Genomic DNA, 20549 nt, shown 5'->3' with positions numbered 1-20549 from the left:
GAACACCATCCCCACAGTCAAGCATGGAGGTTGAAGCATTATGCTTTGGGGGTGTTTCCCTTCTAAGGGGACAGGTGGACTTCACTGCATCGAGGGAACTATGGATGGGGCCATGTACCATGAAATACTAGGTGACAACCTCTTTCTCTCAGCCAGGCCCGTAAAAATGGGCCGTGGATGGGTCTTCCAGCACGTCAATGACCCTAAAAATACAGCAAAGGCAACACAGGAGTGGCTCAAGAAGAAGCACATTAAGGTCATGGAGTGGCGTAGTCAGTCTCCAGACCTTAATCCAATAGATATGTGGAGGGAACTGAAGCTCAAGCGACAGCCTCGAAACCTTAAAGATTAGGAGAGGATCTGCAAAGAGGAGTGGTCCAAATATCCTCCTGAGATGTGTGCAAACCTGGTCATCAACTACAAGATACATCTGACCTCTGTACTTGCCAACAAGGGTTTCTCCACCAAGTACTAAGCAATGTTTTGATAGGGGATCAAATACTTATTTCACTCAATGAAATGCAAAATAATTTCTTTTTCTGGATTTTCTTTTTGATATTCTGTTCACTGTTAAAATAAACCTAGCATTAAAATTATAAAACGTTCATTTCATTGTAAGTGGGCAAACTTACAAAATCAGTGAGGGGTCAAAAACTTATTTCCTCCACTGTAGTATAGAGTGTTTCTAGAGAACTGCCAACGAATAGTTATGTTTTCATAACAAGGATGGCAATAGGAAGTTACCCTTTCTTATGTAACTTACCCGGGCCCCCCTCACCACTGGTGCGGGGAGCCATCTAGAATAAAAAGTGAATACATGGAAACCAAGAGTTGTTATGCTCTCTCCAGTTACAAACATTGATTTATGGTGAAAGATAACCTCCACAAAATGCAGGTTTCTCATGTGTTACAGCTTTGTCCATTAGTCAAGTATGACCTGAGTGTTGATGAAAGATGATTGACAAAGATTAGAGCCGACAAAGTGTGGGGAGACAGTAATCTTTTGTTCTAATAAGCCTGAGCTCCTGCGGGTCTCAACTCTGGCTCAGTCACTTCAAAAATATGAAATGCTGGTGCTTTCAGAAAGACAAGACAATCCTAGAAGAAAAGCACAAATTGATCCTTGAGCTCCACTGATAATCTCTTTGTGTTTTCAAGCAGGGATTCAAGCAGGGATCACCCCTCGCTCTGTACCCTAGCCACAACCTCCAGACCCAGACAGTAAATACGTGGGCAGAGGACTAACTCCACCCTTTCTGGTCCAATGTGGAAACTCTGAGCCTGACTGAGGCACGTGTGTGTGTGTCTCTCTGCTCCTCCATTGGAATTTGGGAGGAGTTTAGCTGCTGCGTGGCCAAGCCAAACATTGGAGAAGTTTCTGGAGAGGGAGTGCAATATTAGCAAACAATATCAGGATGCATATTCGTTTTAAATGAGAAGGCTCACGAAATAGCAATATAATATACCAAACAGGCGTTGCAAAAAGCACTGATTTTGAAAGAAACTGCCACAAATGTGGGTCATAATTACCATTCATAAGAGATTTGTCGACCCTCAAGGTACTGAAAGCACTTAAAGGTGCTGTAAGCAGAATGGTTCTTTTAGCTAACTTCCTGTCAGTTACTGCAGTTAGCAGTCCCCTCGCTCGCATGGACCTAGGTCACCACATTAATGCACTGTGGTCTTCAAGCAGCGAGTTATCTAGCATCATCTCAGATCCATAAGTGTGATAAAACATGATAAAAACCATCAAAACAGACATTGGGAAGGATTTTTACCTGCTCCGCCATTGTAGGCGCATAAACATTCACCCATCTGTCGCTCTGGCGTGCACCAGCAGTGAGACCATGAGTGAGACGGGTGTCGGTTTGTATCGTTCTCTCTTGTGATTGGATATACATTTCGGGATCCTCCAATAAGTTTACTTGCCGATTACATGCAGAGCAGCTGACTGAGAAATCGGCTTTATGAAACGCGCACATTATGTAAGTGATCACTGTATGAATAAAGAGCGATTTAACACTTATTAACGTAAATAAATCGCTTACTTCACCTTTAATATTAAGTCCATGTCGGTTGATTTCAACCTGTGAGTGCTTTCTAGATATACAGTAGTGTTTGTTTGTCTCATCATTTATGAGACTGTTTCCCTTGACATCATAATGGATACTTTGTTTTTGTTTTATTGGCTCACCTGCAAGTAAAAGGATAGATCCAACCTTTTTTCCTCTATTTAACAATTTAGCAAGTTTAAAAAATATTAACAAATGGTATAGGATAGAACAGAATAGCATTTTTTTAAAGGAATCTATTATACATCTACATTTTAAAATTATAAAATGGTTACAAAAGGGTTCGACAGATGGAAGTCTAGCACGGAAACGTTGCCACCAAATAAATACATTTATATTTTTTCAAGTAAGATAATGTGCGGGAACCTCTCTTTTGGATTTTATAGCGTTTAAGGGCAGGCACAGTAACAACTATTTGGGCATTTTTTACTAAATAGGCGGTCACTTTATAACATTCCCTTTTGATTAGACTAAAAGCAACTACATAAGTCTCTAGCTGTCAGAGACGTAAGTAGTGGATTCTGTTCCCCATGTCCTACATTGGAAAAGCATTAGGAGGGGTTCTTATCACTGGTAGTCCTGACAGGAGGAAGGATTTCACTCACTCTTTTAATGTACACAGGCATGTGACTGTTGTTTTAGACAGACAATACAATGTAAACCTTTCTCTGAAGCACAGCAGTTGGGGCCACTTTGAAGTTATTACGGGTTTAATTTTGCTTTGAAGATTAACATCAAAGTGAAAGTGGTGATTGTTAAACTTACTTTATAGCTGATGACTGCTGCTGATTGGCATAATCAGGTCACTAAATGTACAGAGAATGGAACCGAACAGAATACCAAACAGTACAATTATATAAAGTCAGTAAAATATGTGATGCAAACGTAAACTGGTAACACATTAGAAATGTTATTCTTTATTTCCCTTTCTTTTCCTGTACAATATGTACCTGTACCTGTATGTGTCAGGATCAACAATGAATTTGAGTGAGAGACAATGAGTGCATTGATGGCCCTTGTTCCCTGTCAGCTTAACTGTTACCTCAGACACATTGAATCCAGCCAGGTAAGTCTCCTGGGGCTATCTAACTAAACTGGTTCCCCTGGTCATGCATGCCTGCCACTGTATGGGAGACACAGTTAACTGTTTAATGGCCTGGGGGAGCAGAGAAGGCTTTAAGAACCAACCTCACATTCCTAACCTCTCTCTCTTTGGGCTATAAAATTGTGGAGCCCCAACAGTTCGGCTCCACCTCCTCCTCCTCCTTCTCCTGTGTTTGTTTTCAGACTCCCTCCTTCTGCTTCAGAGTGCAAGAACGGTCTGACAGGAACGTACCATTCTCCCACCACAGGGGGACTCATTGAGTTTGACTAGAGAGAAGCTGCTCTGTATTCACGGCTGTGGGCTTCCTGCCTCCCCTTGCTGTGTTTTTTTGTAAGTGGGCTGGCCCGAGGTAGAGGGGAAACAGGCGGGGAGTGGTGGGTTTCAGCCAGCAGAGGAGAGGCTGAGAACAGCATTTGGAAACCCAGCTGATCAGAGCAGAGGTATTCTGTCCACAGAGGGGAAAGGGAGCGTGACTGGAGGTAAAGAAAAGGAGAAGATTGAGAAGGCAGCGAATGTCTCTGTGACTCTAACACTGAGAACATACCAAAAAAAGAGAGGAGTGGTAAAGAAATGTCTCCCTGCTTTCGTGGGAATCAAGAGAGAGAGGCTCTGTGGGAAGATGTGAGAGCTGTTGGCAGGGAGCGAATCTGAAGAAGAAAAACACAGCGAAGGATCAGTCAGGCTTTGGAGAACCAGTGAGTCAACAGAAGGGTTGAAGAACCCCCCCCACCCCCCCATCCGCACACCCTGCTGTGGAAAGAGAAGGGATGTCTTGGCTGTCACCCGTGTCATGGGCCAAATGGACGTGGACGGCGGTGCGAGGGGGAGAGGGAGAGGAGGACCAAGAGGGGCAGGAGGCCAGCCAGGAGAGGGAGCAACGTGGAGAGCCAGGAGACGAAGAGGAGGAGAGATCTCAAGGCTTCAGGCAAGTGTTGTTGTGGTGGTGGAGCCCCGCGACTACTGACACTGTGGGTGGTTCACACACTGTCTGGACTGGAGAAGGGTGGCACTTTCACATGTGTTTTTCCTTTCCTCTGTGTGTGTGTGTGTGTGTGTGTGTGTGTGTGTGTGTGTGTGTGTGTGTGTGTGTGTGTGTGTGTGTGTGTGTGTGTGTGTGTGTGTGTGTGTGTGTGTGTGTGTGTGTGTGTGTGCGCGCGTGTGTGTGTGTGTGTGTGTGTGTGTGTGTGTGTGTGTGTGTGTGTTGTCCACATGTCAGGTTGAGGAATCTCTACTATTATGAATGTTGGACGAAATAGGGACAGACTGTATCCGTTGCCTTATCAGCATGAATCATTTTTTCGTTGACATGCAGAAATGTGAAATGTGGTGTGTTGTCGTGCAGTGCTTGACACGTTTCTGGCTTTCTGGTTTGGGCTGCTACAGTGTTTGAAGTGAATGTTTTTCTCAGACCCACCACTGGTATATCCTCATTTCTGTGCATGGCTTCACAGAAATAACACACACTCTAGCACTGAGGCCAGGTAACTGTAGGGCTTTTAGTTCGATGATCTAATCCTTGCTCACAAACATGACACATGCTCAGGGCGTAATGGCCTTATCGCCTCTGCTCCTGGTGTCTACTTTTATCACTGTGTTATCTTCGGCCTTGTTCCATTTGAACATAATGATTTACCAATGTTTATATGTGCCAACCTTCACACTTTCACATTTAAACATTGTATTGACCTGATGCTTTGTCACTACACTTCCTCAAGTGTCAGACTCCATGTTTGTTTGCTATCTAAGCCATTATCTAAACAGTGCCATCTATTTACTCTCACAATGTGCTATTGTTTCCTGAACTGATCTGATCAAGGTTGAATGTTGCTGCTCTTCAATGTTAACATCACCATTTTGTGTGTTTGAAAGGGCCCATGTACTGTAGATTCTAAACTGCATTCACTTGCAATGTTCTCATCTTTTAATCTAGATGCATAGAAAGTTTGCGAGGTGCCGTCTCATACCTCATGCTGCATAGAGCTGGAGATGTGACAGGAAAGAGTTAGGCTGCCCTATTTCCTCTTTCTCTATAGTGCTGAGTGTTATGAAACAACCTCAGCGGAGTATATAATATTGAATGATTTGGGAAAGTAAAGACTTGTTAAAGCACAACGTATCTTTGCTCATGATACATATTTAAATGATTAAATTCAGCACGCTGTAGATTTATATCCAAAATAACATTTACATTCTTGTAGTATCATACTCTGTTAATCCCTTTTCTCTGAGATTTGCTTTATTAATGTGAAAAACTGATAGTTTTACACAATGTAGTTTTGGTAAATGGACTTGACTTATATAGCGTATAATGTAGTTTTCTAAAAAAGTGCTTGAACAGTACTCTAACATTCTCCTGATTCACTTAAATGTATCTATCTGATTCAATAGATTTAGGAAGGAATAGAAATAACACATTTGACTCATTTATTGGACCTATTGTAGGTGTGAATGCAGTTGTTGCAGTTCTGTTTATGCAAGCCGTCGTCTTCACTGTTCCCTGTGCTGATGAAGCCTTTTGCTTAAGAGCACAGATAGCTCCAGTAATTTGAATAGAATTATATTAATTCAATCATTGCTGCTCAGTCATGCAAGGTTTTTCCTGGTTGGAAAGTTAATGTTCTCTATCTCTATGTGTTTCTCTGGCTTACCACAGCTCTGACTCAGAGGGTCATTTTGGCACTCCTGAAGAAGTAACTCCCGTCCGCGCCCCTCCGACCTTCCCAAGAGAGCTGGAGAACAACAACACTGAAGCAGACAAAACAGGTGAGGCCACTGCTGAGCAAATAACAAACGCAGAGAAGAGAGAAAGTTAAGGAGAGGCATGGAGGGGAAGCTGAAGGTGCTTATTGGCATTACAGGTTTTTAAGACAGCGTCCCTGCATGGAAAAAAATACTACTTTGATGTTGCTGTATATGTTCATCAAACATTACATGTGTTTGTGGTCGTGATCAACGAAAAGAAAGTTTCCAAGTAAAATGTGTCAACTAGGTATGTTAAGATAATCATTTTAAATAGCACATTTTGGCCATTTTGGAATTCCACTGCTGTGTCTGACTATATGCAGGGCATATCAAGTTTACCATGCCCGCGTAATTGGATACATATGCAGTCTGTTTCGGGAAAGAACCTACCTACTGCATTTAAGCATTAACTTGGAATTGACCTCCCTTTTTAACTATGAGTACCATTACAGGTCAGTATTGACTTTCTTTATGGTAAACTATACCTAAGCATGTCCTTTGTGCTTGGTACGTAAGCTGTACTGCACACTGAGTATTGCAATTAGGTGGTGTTTGAGTTTGACGATAGCGGAAGCGCTGTCATTGTCATTTGAATCACCAAGAGGAGGAGCCCAGAGGAGAGTGTGGGAATGTCCTTTGCTCAGGAATTCAACAGGTTCAACAAAAGCATGGGTCGGCCCCGTTTTGTATTGGTAACTGATAGAGGTCACAATGAGGGGAGTGACTGAACAACCCTTGTTTTCAGGCTGTAGCCATCAGGCAGCCAACTTTTTAAGGGTACCGTGCGCTGATGAAAGGCAATTGTCGTCTTTGGCAGGAGTAAACCAATCTTCCAGTTTTGAAGGCTCCACCAACATGTTCCTAAAATGTGCATAGTAAAGGTCGACCAGAATGGAGAGAGGAGGGAGTTCGCTTTTTGTTTCAACCACAAACATCATTTACTGCAGCTGTGAATGAGGACGTTTGAATCCTGGCGGGCGGGAGTTGAAGTGCCTCTAGAAACTTCTTTGAATGTAAACATGCTGATGGCTGTGTTTCTGTGCCCACCCAAAGTCTCCATTACAAGATCAGCATCAGTCTATGCACCGTGACCGTTTTATAAATATTTATCTGATAGCTGAAGATCTTGTTGAAGCCAAAAAGGCACCTAACCTTCATTTGATGACATTATCAGAACCATACGTAAAGGTTGCCTTGACTTGAGTTACTGTAATACATGAACAATTCTTTATCAATACTATTTTGCAATATATATGTATTTAAGACATTTAATTTTTAAATGGAGGGTCAGGTTTTGGGTACTATTTCAGGCACCGCAGCAGAGAGATTTATCCCTCATGTGAAATGCTTTTGTAAACACAAGAGTGACAGAACTGAGGAAGGATCTCATACTTGTCTTTTGAATAATGCATGTGGACTGGGAGGAGGACGCGTTTGTATGGGCATGTTGACCGGCAGGAATACTTTGAAGATGACACAGTTTTGCCGACATTATATTATGAATTGAAATAGGTGGAAACACAGCAGGTAGTGCTTGTCTCCTAGCAACATAATATTACATGAATATGGCGACTATGACAGGCATACAGAAGTATGTTGATGTGTCAAACAGTTTCCTGGGGGCAACAATTACATCACAGCAGCCACTGTCCCCTTCCTCCTCAACACACAAGACAAAATAAACCATACCTCTCTTTTTTTCTCATACTCTCTGTTTTTCGGATGCACTGCTTGGTTTAAATCTCATGGGCCTCATAGTAAGATGTCGCCATGGCAACAGCAGCAATCGGAGCAGTTGGCTGGTTGTAACCAATCAGATGTCTCCTACATCTGAGTTTAGTAGATCTGATTGGATATGTTATCATAGGCAGAAGAAATGTACATGCAGTCATATTATCTTGCACTTTGAACTTGATTTTAAGTTGAATTATTTTTCCTCTCTCATTTCTTCTGCAGATGTGGCTCAGGAGGAGCACCTGATAGTGACTGTCCCTGTTGGGGATCAGGATATTTTGCTCCGCCACACCATGGGTCAGGATGAGCCTGCAGTCTCCATGGGTGGCCCTCTGGAAGTCAACATTCATACCCTGGAAGCAAAACAAACACAGAATATTCCAGAAGCTTTGGGCTCTTTGCCCGTTCCTACTTCATCTTCGGTGAAGGAAACACCTCAGGTGGATGAAAGCACAGCACCATCCCCTGAGCCGTACCAAACCCCAGTCCCCATCCTAGTTGCAGATCCTGTCCCAGTTGTGACTCCTGTTCCAATTCCAACCTCAGAACCAGTCTCAGTACAGAGCAGTGAACCTGCGGCCAGCCCAGCAGCAGAGACCCCTGAGCACAAACAATTTGCTGAACCAGATCCACAGTGCAATGGCCTCAACCAGACCCCACTGGTCGATGAGTCAACTCCAAAGACCAAAACCAGGAAGTCTAAACCTCCATCCCTGAAGGTGAAGGCCTCAATGATCGAGGCTGCTCAAACTATTGAGGAACAAGAACTCCCTGTTCATAAAGCCACTTACAAATTTGACCCAGACCAGCTGGATGACAGCTTTGACCCCTTCAACACCGGCGGATCCAAAATTCAGAACTCTCCCCCACCTTGCGGCCCCAGCTCTCTCCTCAGACTCGAGCCAATAGGTGGCCCATTGCCTGTTTGTGAGGCCAGCTCAGCAGCTTCAACAGAAACAGAGATGATGGAGCCATTACCAGAGGCGAAGTCTGTGATGCTAGAGTTCGGTCTGGACGAAGGCACGGTCAATACGCCACCTCTGAGGAAATCAGGTGGTAAAAAGACAATCAGCAAACTGGCAGTAAAGAAGCAGAAGCCCAAAGGAACTGAGGCTTCAAGCCAACCTGCACCAGAACCCACAGTGTTGGAAACAGATTCCCGAACAGAGTCAGAACCAGTTTCAGACCCACTTCCAGAAACTGCCTTCCCAGTGTCAGACTCTGCTGCACCTCTGGACCTTGACAACATTCCTATTCCTAAGAAGGGAACATATAACTTTGATCCCAATCAGTGGGACGACCCGAAATGCAATCCATTTGGTGGCCCAATGCCTGTTTGTGAGGCCAGCTCAGCAGCTCCAACAGAAACAGAGATGATGGAGCCATTTCCAGAGGCGAAGTCTGTGATGCTAGAGTTCGGTCTGGACGAAGGGACAGCCAACACGCCGCCTCTGAGGAAATCAGGTGGTAAAAAGACAATCAGCAAACTGGCAGTTAAGAAGCAGAAGCCCATAGAATCCGAAACTTCATGCCAACCTGCACCAGAACCCACGGTGTTGGAAACAGATTCCCAACCAGCTTCAGAACCAGTTTCGGAACCATTTCCAGAAACTGTTTTCCCAGTTTCAGACTCTGCTGCACCTCTGGACCTTGACAACATTCCTATTCCTAAGAAGGGAACATATAACTTTGATCCCAATCAGTGGGACGACCCGAACTTCAATCCATTTGGTGGCCCAATGCCTGTTTGTCATGTCAGCTCAGCAGCTCCAACAGAAGCAGAGATGATTGAGCCATTACCAGAGGCGAAGTCTGTGATGCTAGAGTTCGGTCTGGACGAAGGGACAGCCAGCAAGCCGCCTCTGAGGAAATCAGGTGGTAAAAAGACAATCAGCAAACTGGCAGTTAAGAAGCAGAAGCCCAAAGGAACTGAGGCTTCCAGCCAACCTGCACCAGAACCCACGGTGTTGGAAACAGATTCCCAACCAGTGTCAGAACCAGTTTCGGAACCATTCCCAGAAACTGTTTTCCCAGTGTCAGACTCTGCTGCACCTCTGGACCTTGATGATATTCCTATTCCTAAAAAGGGAACATATAACTTTGATCCCAATCAGTGGGACGACCCAAACTTCAATCCATTTGGTGGCCCAATGCCTGTTTGTCAGGCCAGCTCAGCAGCTCCAACAGAAACAGAGATGATGGAGCCATTACCAGAGGCGAAGTCTGTGATGCTAGAGTTCGGTCTGGACGAAGGCACGGTCAGTAAGCCACCTCTAAGGAAATCAGGTGGTAAAAAGACAATCAGCAAACTGGCAGTAAAGAAGCAGAAGTCCAAAGGAACCGAGGCTTCCAGCCAACCTGCACCAGAACCCACGGTGTTGGAAACAGATTCCCAACCAGCGTCAGAGCCAGTTGCAGACGCTCTTCCAGAAACTTTTCCCGTTTCAGACTCTCCTGCACCTCTGAACCTTGATGATATTCCTATTCCTAAGAAGGAAACATATAACTTTGATGCCAATCAGTGGGACGACCCAAACTTCAATCCATTTGGAAGCAATAGCACAGTGGACAACTCTCCGGTGCGCCCCAAGGGCTCCTACAGTTTTGACCCAGACCATTTTGATGACTCCGTGGACCCTTTTAAAGCTTCCAAAACCCTGAGCACAGAGGAATCTTCCAGTAGCGCCCCTCAGACGGAGGAAAAAGTCAAAGACGCAGGCAAACAGAAGGCGGGGCATCCGGCAGGGGAGAAGAAAGTGAGACAGATTCCCAAGAAAAGCAAAGAAAGGACAATCCAGTGAGTGTACAGCGAAGTGAATATGCTCTTTTATTTTGCCCCATGCATTTGCCGCCTCCAAGGTTTTAACATCACCAATGATAAAAATTCAGATTTCCATTTGGGTTCAGATTTACTCACACTGAGCCTGCTCTTTCTCTGGCTGGATTTGTTAGTGGTTGGATGCGTACCACAGAATGCTTTGAGAACATGCCAAACACTTAACGCAGCATACTGACCATTGACGCAATTCCCCAACATGTTATCTTTAGATCCTTGAAAGCACTTTTAGCTGCAGTGGTTTGGACTGGCTGTTCCAGGTCTGTCGGCATCTCGTGTTTACATAAAAACTTTTAACTGTCTGCTGTGTATCTAACATGCTGAGCTTAACGCCCTTCAGTCACTCACACGCTCTTCTTTGTCTCTTACCCCTGCTCTGTCACCCATTGTCATTAATCAATATCCCTTCATACTTCAACCTTACTCCCCTTGTCTGTTACGCAAACCCCCAACCTCTGCTTTCCTCCACTTCTATTGGCCTCAGGACCTCTGAAAAAGTCAAGCTTCTTTGTTTTCTGTTGTAAGTACTATCGACGCTCTCTTTCTCTTATGCATGCTGGCTTCCCCTTTACTTTCATCATGACGTCAGAATTGTCTGCTGAGAAGGAGCATGTGAGGGAAATAAATGTCCTCCTAAGTTTAACCTCAACTCACAGGACCATCCCATGTTACAGCAAGTTCATTTGTCCCATTTTTGATCCCTCCAGTAGCTGGGCAGTGCTAGTATGATTATACTAGCTATGTCTTGCCATGCACTGTATCTAGCTGTACCTTATACAATATGACACTAAGCAAACGGCTCCAAAGGTGTATAAGGATTGCAACTTTTATATATTCTGACATTTTTACTCTCAACATGTGCTTGTTTTGTAGGAATTCCTGTAAAGTTCAGAAATATGACGAGAGCCAGTCCTTGGTGCTTGACGTGTGCGATCAGGTACTGTGTGTGTGTGTGTGTGTATGTGTGTGTGTGTGTGTGTGTGTGTGTGTGTGTGTGTGTGTGTGTGTGTGTGTGTGTGTGTGTGTGTGTGTGTGTGTGTGTGTGTGTGTGTGTGTGTGTGTGTGTGTGTGTGTGTGTGTGTGTGTGTGTGTGTATGTGAGTGTGTGTGTTTTTTGTTTGAGTCTTGTGTCTTGTGTCGGCCAAAATGTTTCACCTTACTGCAGTGAAACTGCAGTGTCCATTATTCAGCAGCATCTCCCGGCCTCACCTCATCACAAACACACACACACACACACACACACACACACACACACACACACACACACACACACACACACACATAGAGACATACATTCAGTATGACACGAGCTGACACGAGCATCAGCAGTGGTTCCATCGCCGCAGTGCTGGCTTGGTGACAGATCGGTTTATTAGCACTCTAAAGTCAAATGTTAGTCTGTGCCCTGGACTTTATCACCTCATCCATCCTCTTGAGATTTCCTCATTTCCTTATGCTTTACAAGTGCCTAAGAGCCCCTAATGTAACTTAATGTAAAGTTAACTTCCCTTACGTAATGCGGTTGCAATATATTCAACACTGGGGTTACCTTAGATGTCTGGGATTCTAATACTTTCATGTCTGATGTAACGTACTGTATCCACACTTGTTCTACAGTACACATACACTTTGCTATGCACTAGGAAGAGTTTTAATCAAAGCTGCCAATTGATTGATTTTGTTCCTGTAAAGGAGATGTTTTCATGTTCAAATTTTTTATTTTGTTTTATTTATTATTTTGTTTGAAATATTATATTACACTTTTGCTATCTAAGTGTGAATTAAATCCCATTGCCATGTGAATCTTCCTCCCTTGTCTCCAGGGGGAGGACGAGGTGGTGGTTCAGACCCCAGAAATCACACAGCGAGTCCACCATGCCACGGATGAGGAGAAGCTTGCCTCCACTGGCATTGTGGGCCAGACAGCAGACAGCCACGAGGAGAGACGAAAACCCGAAAGCAATAAAGCACCCATGAAAAAACAGCCAGTCAATGATATATCTGCTATGGACGGTATGTTTGGACCTTCAAACCCTCCACTTTGTAGAAAAATAAGTCTTTTCAATTAAGACTTTCTTCATTGTCTGGTTAAATGCACCCATCCTAAAAGTGACAACATTTCCCCGTTAAGTCAACTTAAGCAAAAGGATCAACTGACCTATCTGTTCAAATAACAATGCATGTTGTTTATGACTATATAGTAGTAGTATTAGTAGTATAGTAAATAGTTCTATCAAAAGTCTTAATATCTAATACCTAGTGTTTTTTAGATTTTAAAGGACATATGATAGTCAATTTAAGTTACCACAACCAGAGAGGTGCAAGTTCCAAAAGCAGTATAAATTGGAAAAAGCATCAATTTCTGTTTGAGGATTGGAGACTACAAAGGCAACCGCATAAAGTGTCAAGCTTTATGAAGAAGAAAAATGGAGCCTGCACACTCAGCAGAGCCCTGTCCTGGTTAAAAATAAGTTATAAATATTGCGCTTGAGAACAAATTCTTCTCATATGTGCATTGCATTCCGATGCAGTCGTTTCAACCAGTCTGAGGAGTATCACACCATCTTTTCATCACAGAAACAAGACATTCTGATGAAAACTAGACAAATTCATTCTTATTGCTGAAGTTCAGGTAAGGACATTGAGTTCAGATAGGCTATGTATAGTTCTGTATGGATGTGTCATCGTTGTCATTTGTCATTGAATTCCGTGTTGTTATTTTTTTCCTTGAAGGTCCTGAGGCTAAGATGACAGATCACCTGGAGGAGAAGGACACCTGCAGTCTGAAAGATGAGATTGTAAGTAGTAGTATTAATATTTAAACATGACTGGCTCGTTGAGCACCTGCTGTTCTATTATCCCAGTTAAGAAGAAGATAGTTTATAAATAATTAGTCCTACTTTTGTCATTTTGGGACAACAGTTTGTGTTGCTTTCTAAAGCCCCATCAGCTATTATTGCCACAATAATCTAATAGGTTTCACCTATATAATAGTGTCTTAGATAAGCACACTTACACCTCAAGCTCATGCAAATGTTTGATAAATAAAATATACACTCCTAACAATGACATCATGCGATCTAAATTAAAAACTAAATAAAGCAGCTCCTGGAAACCGAGCACTCATTGTGTTTTCTGTACGTTTCACAGAGTCAGATATCTATAAAACAAAAAGCAACCAAGGTGACAAGCAGTGAAGCTCCAGATTTTGCAGGCCTGTCCCAGGACAACATAGCTCTGAGTGAGATAGACAAGGCCGCAGTGCTCACCATGATCAGAGAAGAGGTACGTCACTGGCACACACACACACACACAGACACCCAATGGCTGAAATGCCGCTCATTTCACTAAATGAGTCAGCCAATGATTCACATTTCTTCAGATCCGGACATTTTTCTCTTCATGCCCCTTTCTTCCGATCAGATCATCACCAAAGAGATGGAGGTCAACGATTGGAAGAAGAAATATGAAGACAGCAGAGCAGAGGTTTTGGAGATGAGGTTGGTATAGTTTCACATTTAAAGAAATGTACAGTGAGGGGGCGCCTTTAGCTCAGTTGGTAAGGCGTCCCCTTCCCGGGCCGGGCGCAGCAGCAGACCCGGGTTCGATTCCCACCCGCGGTTGTTCTCTGCATGTCACTCCCCTCTCTGCCCCATTTCACCTCTCTCTCTGCACTATCAAATAAAGCATAAAAATGCCCCCCAAAAAAAGAAATGTACAGTGATTGACAGTGAAATTGAGAAACAAAGTTGCTGAGTTTCGTTCTTTCTTTTCTTATGTTGACAGGCAAATAGTTGCAGAATATGAGAAAACAGTTGCACAGATGATTGGTAAGTTGCTGCTGCCCCCTGGTGGATTTTAACTGTACATGCTTTTTATCTGTTGTGTATAGTCGAGTCAGTGGAGAGTTCATAGGATGTGATAAAGAACAATTACAATGAGGTTCAATACTCACCTCTCAGCTTTTTTCTAATATTGTTCACATCCACAACAGAAGGAAGGCTGAATAAATTGTATTTTTCTCATTCAACCCCAATATTTAATATGAATTTGCTGATCTTTTGTAGCCTACTACTACCTATAGTCTGTGGCTCAAAAACAGCAGCAGACACTCTGTAGCTTCCCTTGAGAACATTTAATGTTGAACACAGTGTGATGGAGTAGGCCTCAGAAGAACCAAAACAATTGCAAATATTCCACTGATTCAAAGTTGCATTTGGCAGTGCTGCTTGAGTTCAGTCTTTAAGATAAGCTGTACACACCCAACCCTTTGCTTCCTGTGAGTCTCATATTTTGACTCCTCTGTTGGCTGCAGAGGACCAGCAGCAGCAGAAGACGCTGTCCTGTAGTAAGTCGGTCCGGCAGATGACTTTAGAGAGGGATCAGGCCATAGCCGACCTCAGCTCCGTGGAGCGCTCCTTCGCTGACCTCTTCAGGAGATATGAGAACATGAAGGGCGTGCTGGAGGGCTTCAAGAAGGTCAGTAGAGACTCTCATGAGATGTTTTCCAGCCCACTGCCACATTAAAAGCCGAACCACTATATGTATTCTCTACATTTATCCCCCCCTCCCCCCCCAGAATGAGGAAGTACTGAAGAAGTGTGCGCAGGACTACCTGAACCGGATCAAGCAGGAGGAGCAGCGATACCAAACCCTCAAGATGCACGCCGAGGAGAAACTGGACAAGTAAGCTTCCACGTCTGCAGTTTGTGGAATCCAACTAGGGCTGCACAATATATTTTTAAAAAAATGCGTTTTCGCAAATGTTGATATCGCTGTTTACATATTGCAAAGACCGCTTTAACTGCGATAAATGGTTGCCTATTCCAATGTGTCATGCATTCACGTTTGGCATGTCAATGTATTTGGCCATCAGATGAAGCCCTCTTGCTCTTTTTAAAGCATATTGCATGTTTTCTTGATACCAAGATTTAACCATTAGACAGGTTTTTAATCCTGAAAAGGGCGAGGCAATTTGACAAGTTCTCTGGTCTCCTTCTTCACTTCCTCTCTAACAGGGCTAATGAGGAGATAGCCCAGGTACGTGCCAAGGCCAACTCCGAGGGTGTCGCACTCAACGCCAGTCTGCGGATGGAGCAGATGAAGGTGGAGTCGCTTGAAAGAGCTGTCCTTCAAAAGGTAGGCTGACTGCAAACATGATTAAAATGGATTTGCCGTGTTAAACTGTGGGAGTGCCAGGTAGGGTAACACTCTGAATGATTGAGGTCCAGTGGAATGGAGTTTTCTGTTTGTGCTTCGGCTTCCCTTCAAGTCTAAAGTCTGGTAAGAGGTGCTTTACAATGCCTGTTTAAAAAGCGTCAAGATGTCGTCAAATGAAATGAGGTGTAAAGAAATTATTACTGTAAACAAATAATATTGCGTTGAGATTGTTTGTAGGCTGTAAAAACACTGTGCTGGCAATGAACACTGATTTTATAAATGCTCTTGCCAACACACTGGCATAGCTTTTAACACTAGGGGGCAGTGTTTCATTTACTAAAACCAGCATCTTGTTCAAATTAAGAGGAATAGTAGACACATTACTCCATTATCAAGCTCCAAGAATAATAAGAAACCAAGCAATGAGATATATGAGATTTTGTAGTTTTAACTTATTTATTTGTTGTTGTTTATGGTTGTCAGCCAAACTGCAGTAGCCTATCTGTCAGTGGAGGAACAACTCTGATCCTTTAGTAGAAATACCATTGTTTTTATCAATAGCATGTAAGAGTACTTTGTATAGGTATATCATATGGGTCTCTTTTGTTGTAAAATGTTGCTTCCTTTACGTATCAAATGAAAGCAGTGGAGTGTAAAATACTGTATGTACGTCTGAACTGTAGTAGATTACATCTAATCTAGCATTATGGAAATATTCAAGTGAAGTAGAAGTAAGGGAAAAACTTGTAATTAATTACAGTATTTAAGTAAATTAACTTAGTTACATTCACACAGCTGGTTACAGTTGAAGACAGTCTAATGGACGTGCCCAGTTTAAATTTGTTTGGTGTGCATGAACAATTATTCTGTCTAATTTGTATTCTACCCAAACTGAATTATGTTTCTGTCCTGGCATTTTAGCTCAAAACTCGTTTCTAAACACTTCTTCTCTCACAGAATCAAGAGATCGAGGAGCTCACCAAGATCTGCGACGAACTGATCGCCAAAATGGGAACCGATTAAGAGGCCTTCAATCAAACTCTCACTGCAACAGTGATGTAAATTCTGTACAGGATAACACATGCAACTGTCAACCTTTCTGTCTCTCCGCTGATGTGTTGTTGTTTTTATATACATTGAAATACAGAAAGGTTACAGTTGCTCTTTCTTTTTTTTTCTTTTTTTCTTGCTTTGTTGACTAAAATATGAAAACAAAAAAAATAATGGATCATTGTGTTAATGTCATGGAAGTTGAAGAATTACAAAGTTATCATGAAATGTATTTTATTTTTATTTTGAAGGCGAAGTCCTACGATTTGTTCATCCCTGGTTCAGGATAAGTAAAGAATCATTTTATGGTTCATCAGTTTAAAATGTTTGGTCCTCTACTACTTTGAAGTGTGATCAAAAATCATCATACTTTTTTTTTATAGCATATTTAACACAAAACTGTACAAAATAAGGGAACTAAGGGAAAGATGATGCGCACAAATAGCTTTTACCACAGTACGTCTACACTGATTCAGTAAAGGACGGATCGGCACACGGGGCCTCAACTGATCACAGTGTATTAGTTTCCTTGCTGCCATTTCTTTTGCGATACAGACGGTTTGATTCTGCTTGATCTCCTTTGATCAGCAAATTAACTGTAAGTAAGTATTCCTTATGTTGCCTTTGAGATTGTCTTTCTTGTTTCACAGGGTGATATATACAGGGTGTGATAAAGTTATGCAGAGTTTGGACATCATATACAATATATCAGCGATAAATCTCTGGGATGGTTATAAATGAAGAGCACTTAATAGAATCTTAAATACTGTTCTGTTATATTATACTCAATTCATTTGAGAGCAATGGGGTGGGGTGGGGGAGTGGTGGTTAAGTTTGAAGCTTAAGTTGTAAAATCTTTTATCTTATTATACTGTAAACCATGTGCCATGTTTGATTTTCTCGCTCAGCGTTTGAGTGTGAAAAGGTTTGAAGCACATTGTGTCGTCGCCATGTGGGTGTTTTTGGTCTGTATTCATATTTTATCGGTGTGCTCAAATGTTGCTGGTGTGCCTTTATTTTGAAAAACATTCTTAGTTCCTTCATGCAGTCGTTCCAAAATTCTGTTGCCAAAGTGTTACGTACACAGAATAAATATGTATATTTTATGATCAGAATATTCTCAACTGCAGTGAGTTTTAATGGGTTTGCAGATTTGATGCTTTGCCTGCAGTAGATGAAGGGGCTTTCAAGTGGGCTGCATTTACTCTTTAAGGTCAAAGAGTTGAGGTCCATGGATGGCTGAGCATGTATTAATATCTCCCTCGCTAACCTCAGCATATCCTGGTCTGGTTGAACCTGAAGGAGCACATAGTGGGCATTTTTGGTCAGATGTGTTTCAGATATGATGGGCAAATCCTTCAATGGAAGCCTTACTTTACTTAGAGCACAGTCACTTGCAACATGTTGTTGTAAAATGTATAATGGGTTCCAGTGTGATTCTGTGTCCTGTTGTAGTGGTGTGACATTTGTGTGAAGGTGCTTTTCAATGCAAATCCATTGTTACAGTACATTATGTGTATATTTTATACTTTATGAAAAGATTATTGTTCCTAAAATTTCTAAACTTGAAGAGTGAAGTATATATCCAGATTGTATGTTTACTGCTATATTTTGTGCATTCCCGAATAAATGGTTAAGATTCGCAAGACTGTCAGTTTCCTCCTTTGCCTCAATAAAGCTAAGCTAATAACAAATCAGAAACACATAGCATCTTCGTTGTTCATGAGTATAAACATAAACAGGGGAGCAGCCAGATGCCAAAGTTCATCACTGTTCTCATGCTCATGCAGCAAATATAGTTACAAACATGTCATTAGTGGCATTTTGTTTGTGAGTTAAGAGCCTGCAGTTCTTCTCCAGCAACCAGATTGAACAGTTCTAACAATGCAGTAAAATATGTATCAACAAAACAGTCTATCTCAGGGTACTGTGTGGCTTGGTACACAACAGTGGCACGTCTGTGATTTTGCCAGCACATTTGTTAACCATATTCTACATTCATTTACACGGTCGAAGGAACTTCCGAATCACAAATAGTTTTAAATTTGTATGCAGAAAAATCTCAATTTAGATGCTCAAGACACTTACCAGGGCATATGCCAGCATTAAACTTGCAGTTGTGTCTCTGGTCTGCTTCAACACTCCACTGTGATGGCGTGACCTCCTTTCTGCCCCAAGGGCTACAGCCCATAAATCACATTATCGACTGACATAAGAAGATACGATAAGAAAAAGTTAGCAATGTACTCTCCCTTATCTGATACATTTTAACTCTATGTTAACTTTAAAATAAATCACTATGGCAGAACAATAGGCCAACTGCTGTTATTCCTTACCTGATTATCCACAAATAAGTAAACTTACTCAGACGAAACAAGTGGTCTTCTTCATTAAGTGTGAGTCTCAACTTTTTTCTTTCACTGCAGCTTCTGTTTAGCCGTATGGAAGCAGAACAATTCTGATGGTATTCTAGTATTATAATGTGATGATTTGAATTGATGTCAATTCACTGTCGAGCTCAAAGGAGGCTTGTCCCTCTGCAGTTCTTCAGCCTTCTCACTGTGAGGGAATTTTGGGTCTTTAGTTGTACTATTAATGGGAAAGATTAATAGGTCATATATGCCTACGTGTGTCCGTCTCACAGACTCTAGGTCAGCCTTGGAGCCTGTTAGGAGACACTTAGGTCAGTTGTATAGATAAAGTCTCATCTCCTTAGACTCCAGAATGTTATGGTTCACTGTGTTCAGCTCTGAAAACGTTGATACGCTTGGTGCCCGAGCCGGGGAGGTGTTAGAGATAGCGCGAGGTTAATACACAGCTCTAAGCATGAGTCTGGCAGAATTGAAGTGCAAGTCACGAGAGTTGCAGTCCGGTTCTCCTTGGCCAAGTCTGTAATAAATATTGCTTCATAATTCATCCAAGTCTCCTGAAATATTCTTCCACCTGAGTTGACCTCCAACCTTAATAGAACTTCCGTCACACTCACCACATGATGGAGTCCTTAAACAACAGTGCCACAACCACAGGGCTGGTCTGATTGGACCCTAGGTATGCTATATAGGATGTTCAGGCATGGCAGTTAGTTAGTTAGTTAGTTAGTTAGTTACATAGGTCCTACTTACTTGCTTTCTTACTTATGCTACTTACTTATTTACATACTGAATATAATTTTTTATATACAGCTCTGGAAAAAAATTAAGAGACCTGTCTGGATTTTTCTTCAGTCTTCATCTCTACATTACTTAATGGAAATGCTCTTAATGACAATATTCTTATTGTGAATTTGGTGGAAATGTTGTCAGTAGTTTATATTATAAAACCAAAAGGTTCATTCTACTCAAACATGGAAACGAGAGACACTGAATATTTGGATTGGTCTCTTAACTTTTTCTGGAGCAGTATCAAATAGAGTTTTACTTTACCACACAGTACTAAAAACAACACAAGCATCAGCACATTAACAAATAATTTAATTGAGTAAGCGCAAGATTTATTTCATATTTCATATTCTAACTGCTTTTGCTAGAAAACTGCTTTTGCTAGACTTGATTTTTACTAGCTTTTACTTTTCTACACCACCTCATTGTGGGCAAAAGCTAATGAAGGGAAGGATCACTTATCATCTGGAAAACTTTGTTCTGCACGTAGGCCTAAGTCATATTTATCGCTGAGTTGCATCTATGGCTACGCTTTGGCTGAGTAGGTCACGTTTTGACTGCCAAGGTCAATTTTGTTCTCAATCTGCTCAATTTTATCACTGACCCTGTCTATACTGTAAGCAATGGTATAAAAAGAGGAGCGGAGTCACTGGACTTGACTGAGCTTGTTTGCTTGAAACGGTAGCCTACAGT

General features: G+C 42.2%; 1 protein-coding gene across 5 annotated transcripts in view; it reads left to right on the top strand.

Annotated features, from left to right (window-relative positions):
• Nucleotides 1-18340, top strand: part of LOC307248925 (uncharacterized protein) — a 32012-nt gene extending 13672 nt beyond the window's left edge. For 2 of the 5 annotated variants that reach the window (XM_080025476.1, XM_080025475.1), the window contains exons 2-14: nt 3360-4102; nt 5831-5940; nt 7876-10450; nt 11363-11426; nt 12312-12501; nt 13222-13286; nt 13639-13773; nt 13912-13988; nt 14275-14318; nt 14804-14967; nt 15068-15174; nt 15507-15627; nt 16606-18340. In XM_080025476.1, the coding sequence (XP_079881602.1) occupies nt 3945-4102; nt 5831-5940; nt 7876-10450; nt 11363-11426; nt 12312-12501; nt 13222-13286; nt 13639-13773; nt 13912-13988; nt 14275-14318; nt 14804-14967; nt 15068-15174; nt 15507-15627; nt 16606-16671 (3876 nt within the window). In that variant the 5' untranslated portion in view covers nt 3360-3944 and the 3' untranslated portion in view covers nt 16672-18340. The remainder of the gene's footprint in view (nt 1-3359; nt 4103-5830; nt 5941-7875; nt 10451-11362; nt 11427-12311; nt 12502-13221; nt 13287-13638; nt 13774-13911; nt 13989-14274; nt 14319-14803; nt 14968-15067; nt 15175-15506; nt 15628-16605) is intronic. The other 3 variants (XM_080025479.1, XM_080025478.1, XM_080025477.1) reach the window with 2 other exon arrangements.
• Nucleotides 18341-20549: the final 2209 nt, after the last annotated feature.

This window comes from Ammodytes marinus (assembly GCF_949987685.1).
Source record: "Ammodytes marinus genome assembly, chromosome: 4".
NCBI lineage: Eukaryota > Metazoa > Chordata > Actinopteri > Uranoscopiformes > Ammodytidae > Ammodytes > Ammodytes marinus.
The sequence above is the reverse complement of the archived record's forward strand: the minus strand, read 5'-3'. Positions and strand labels throughout refer to the sequence as shown.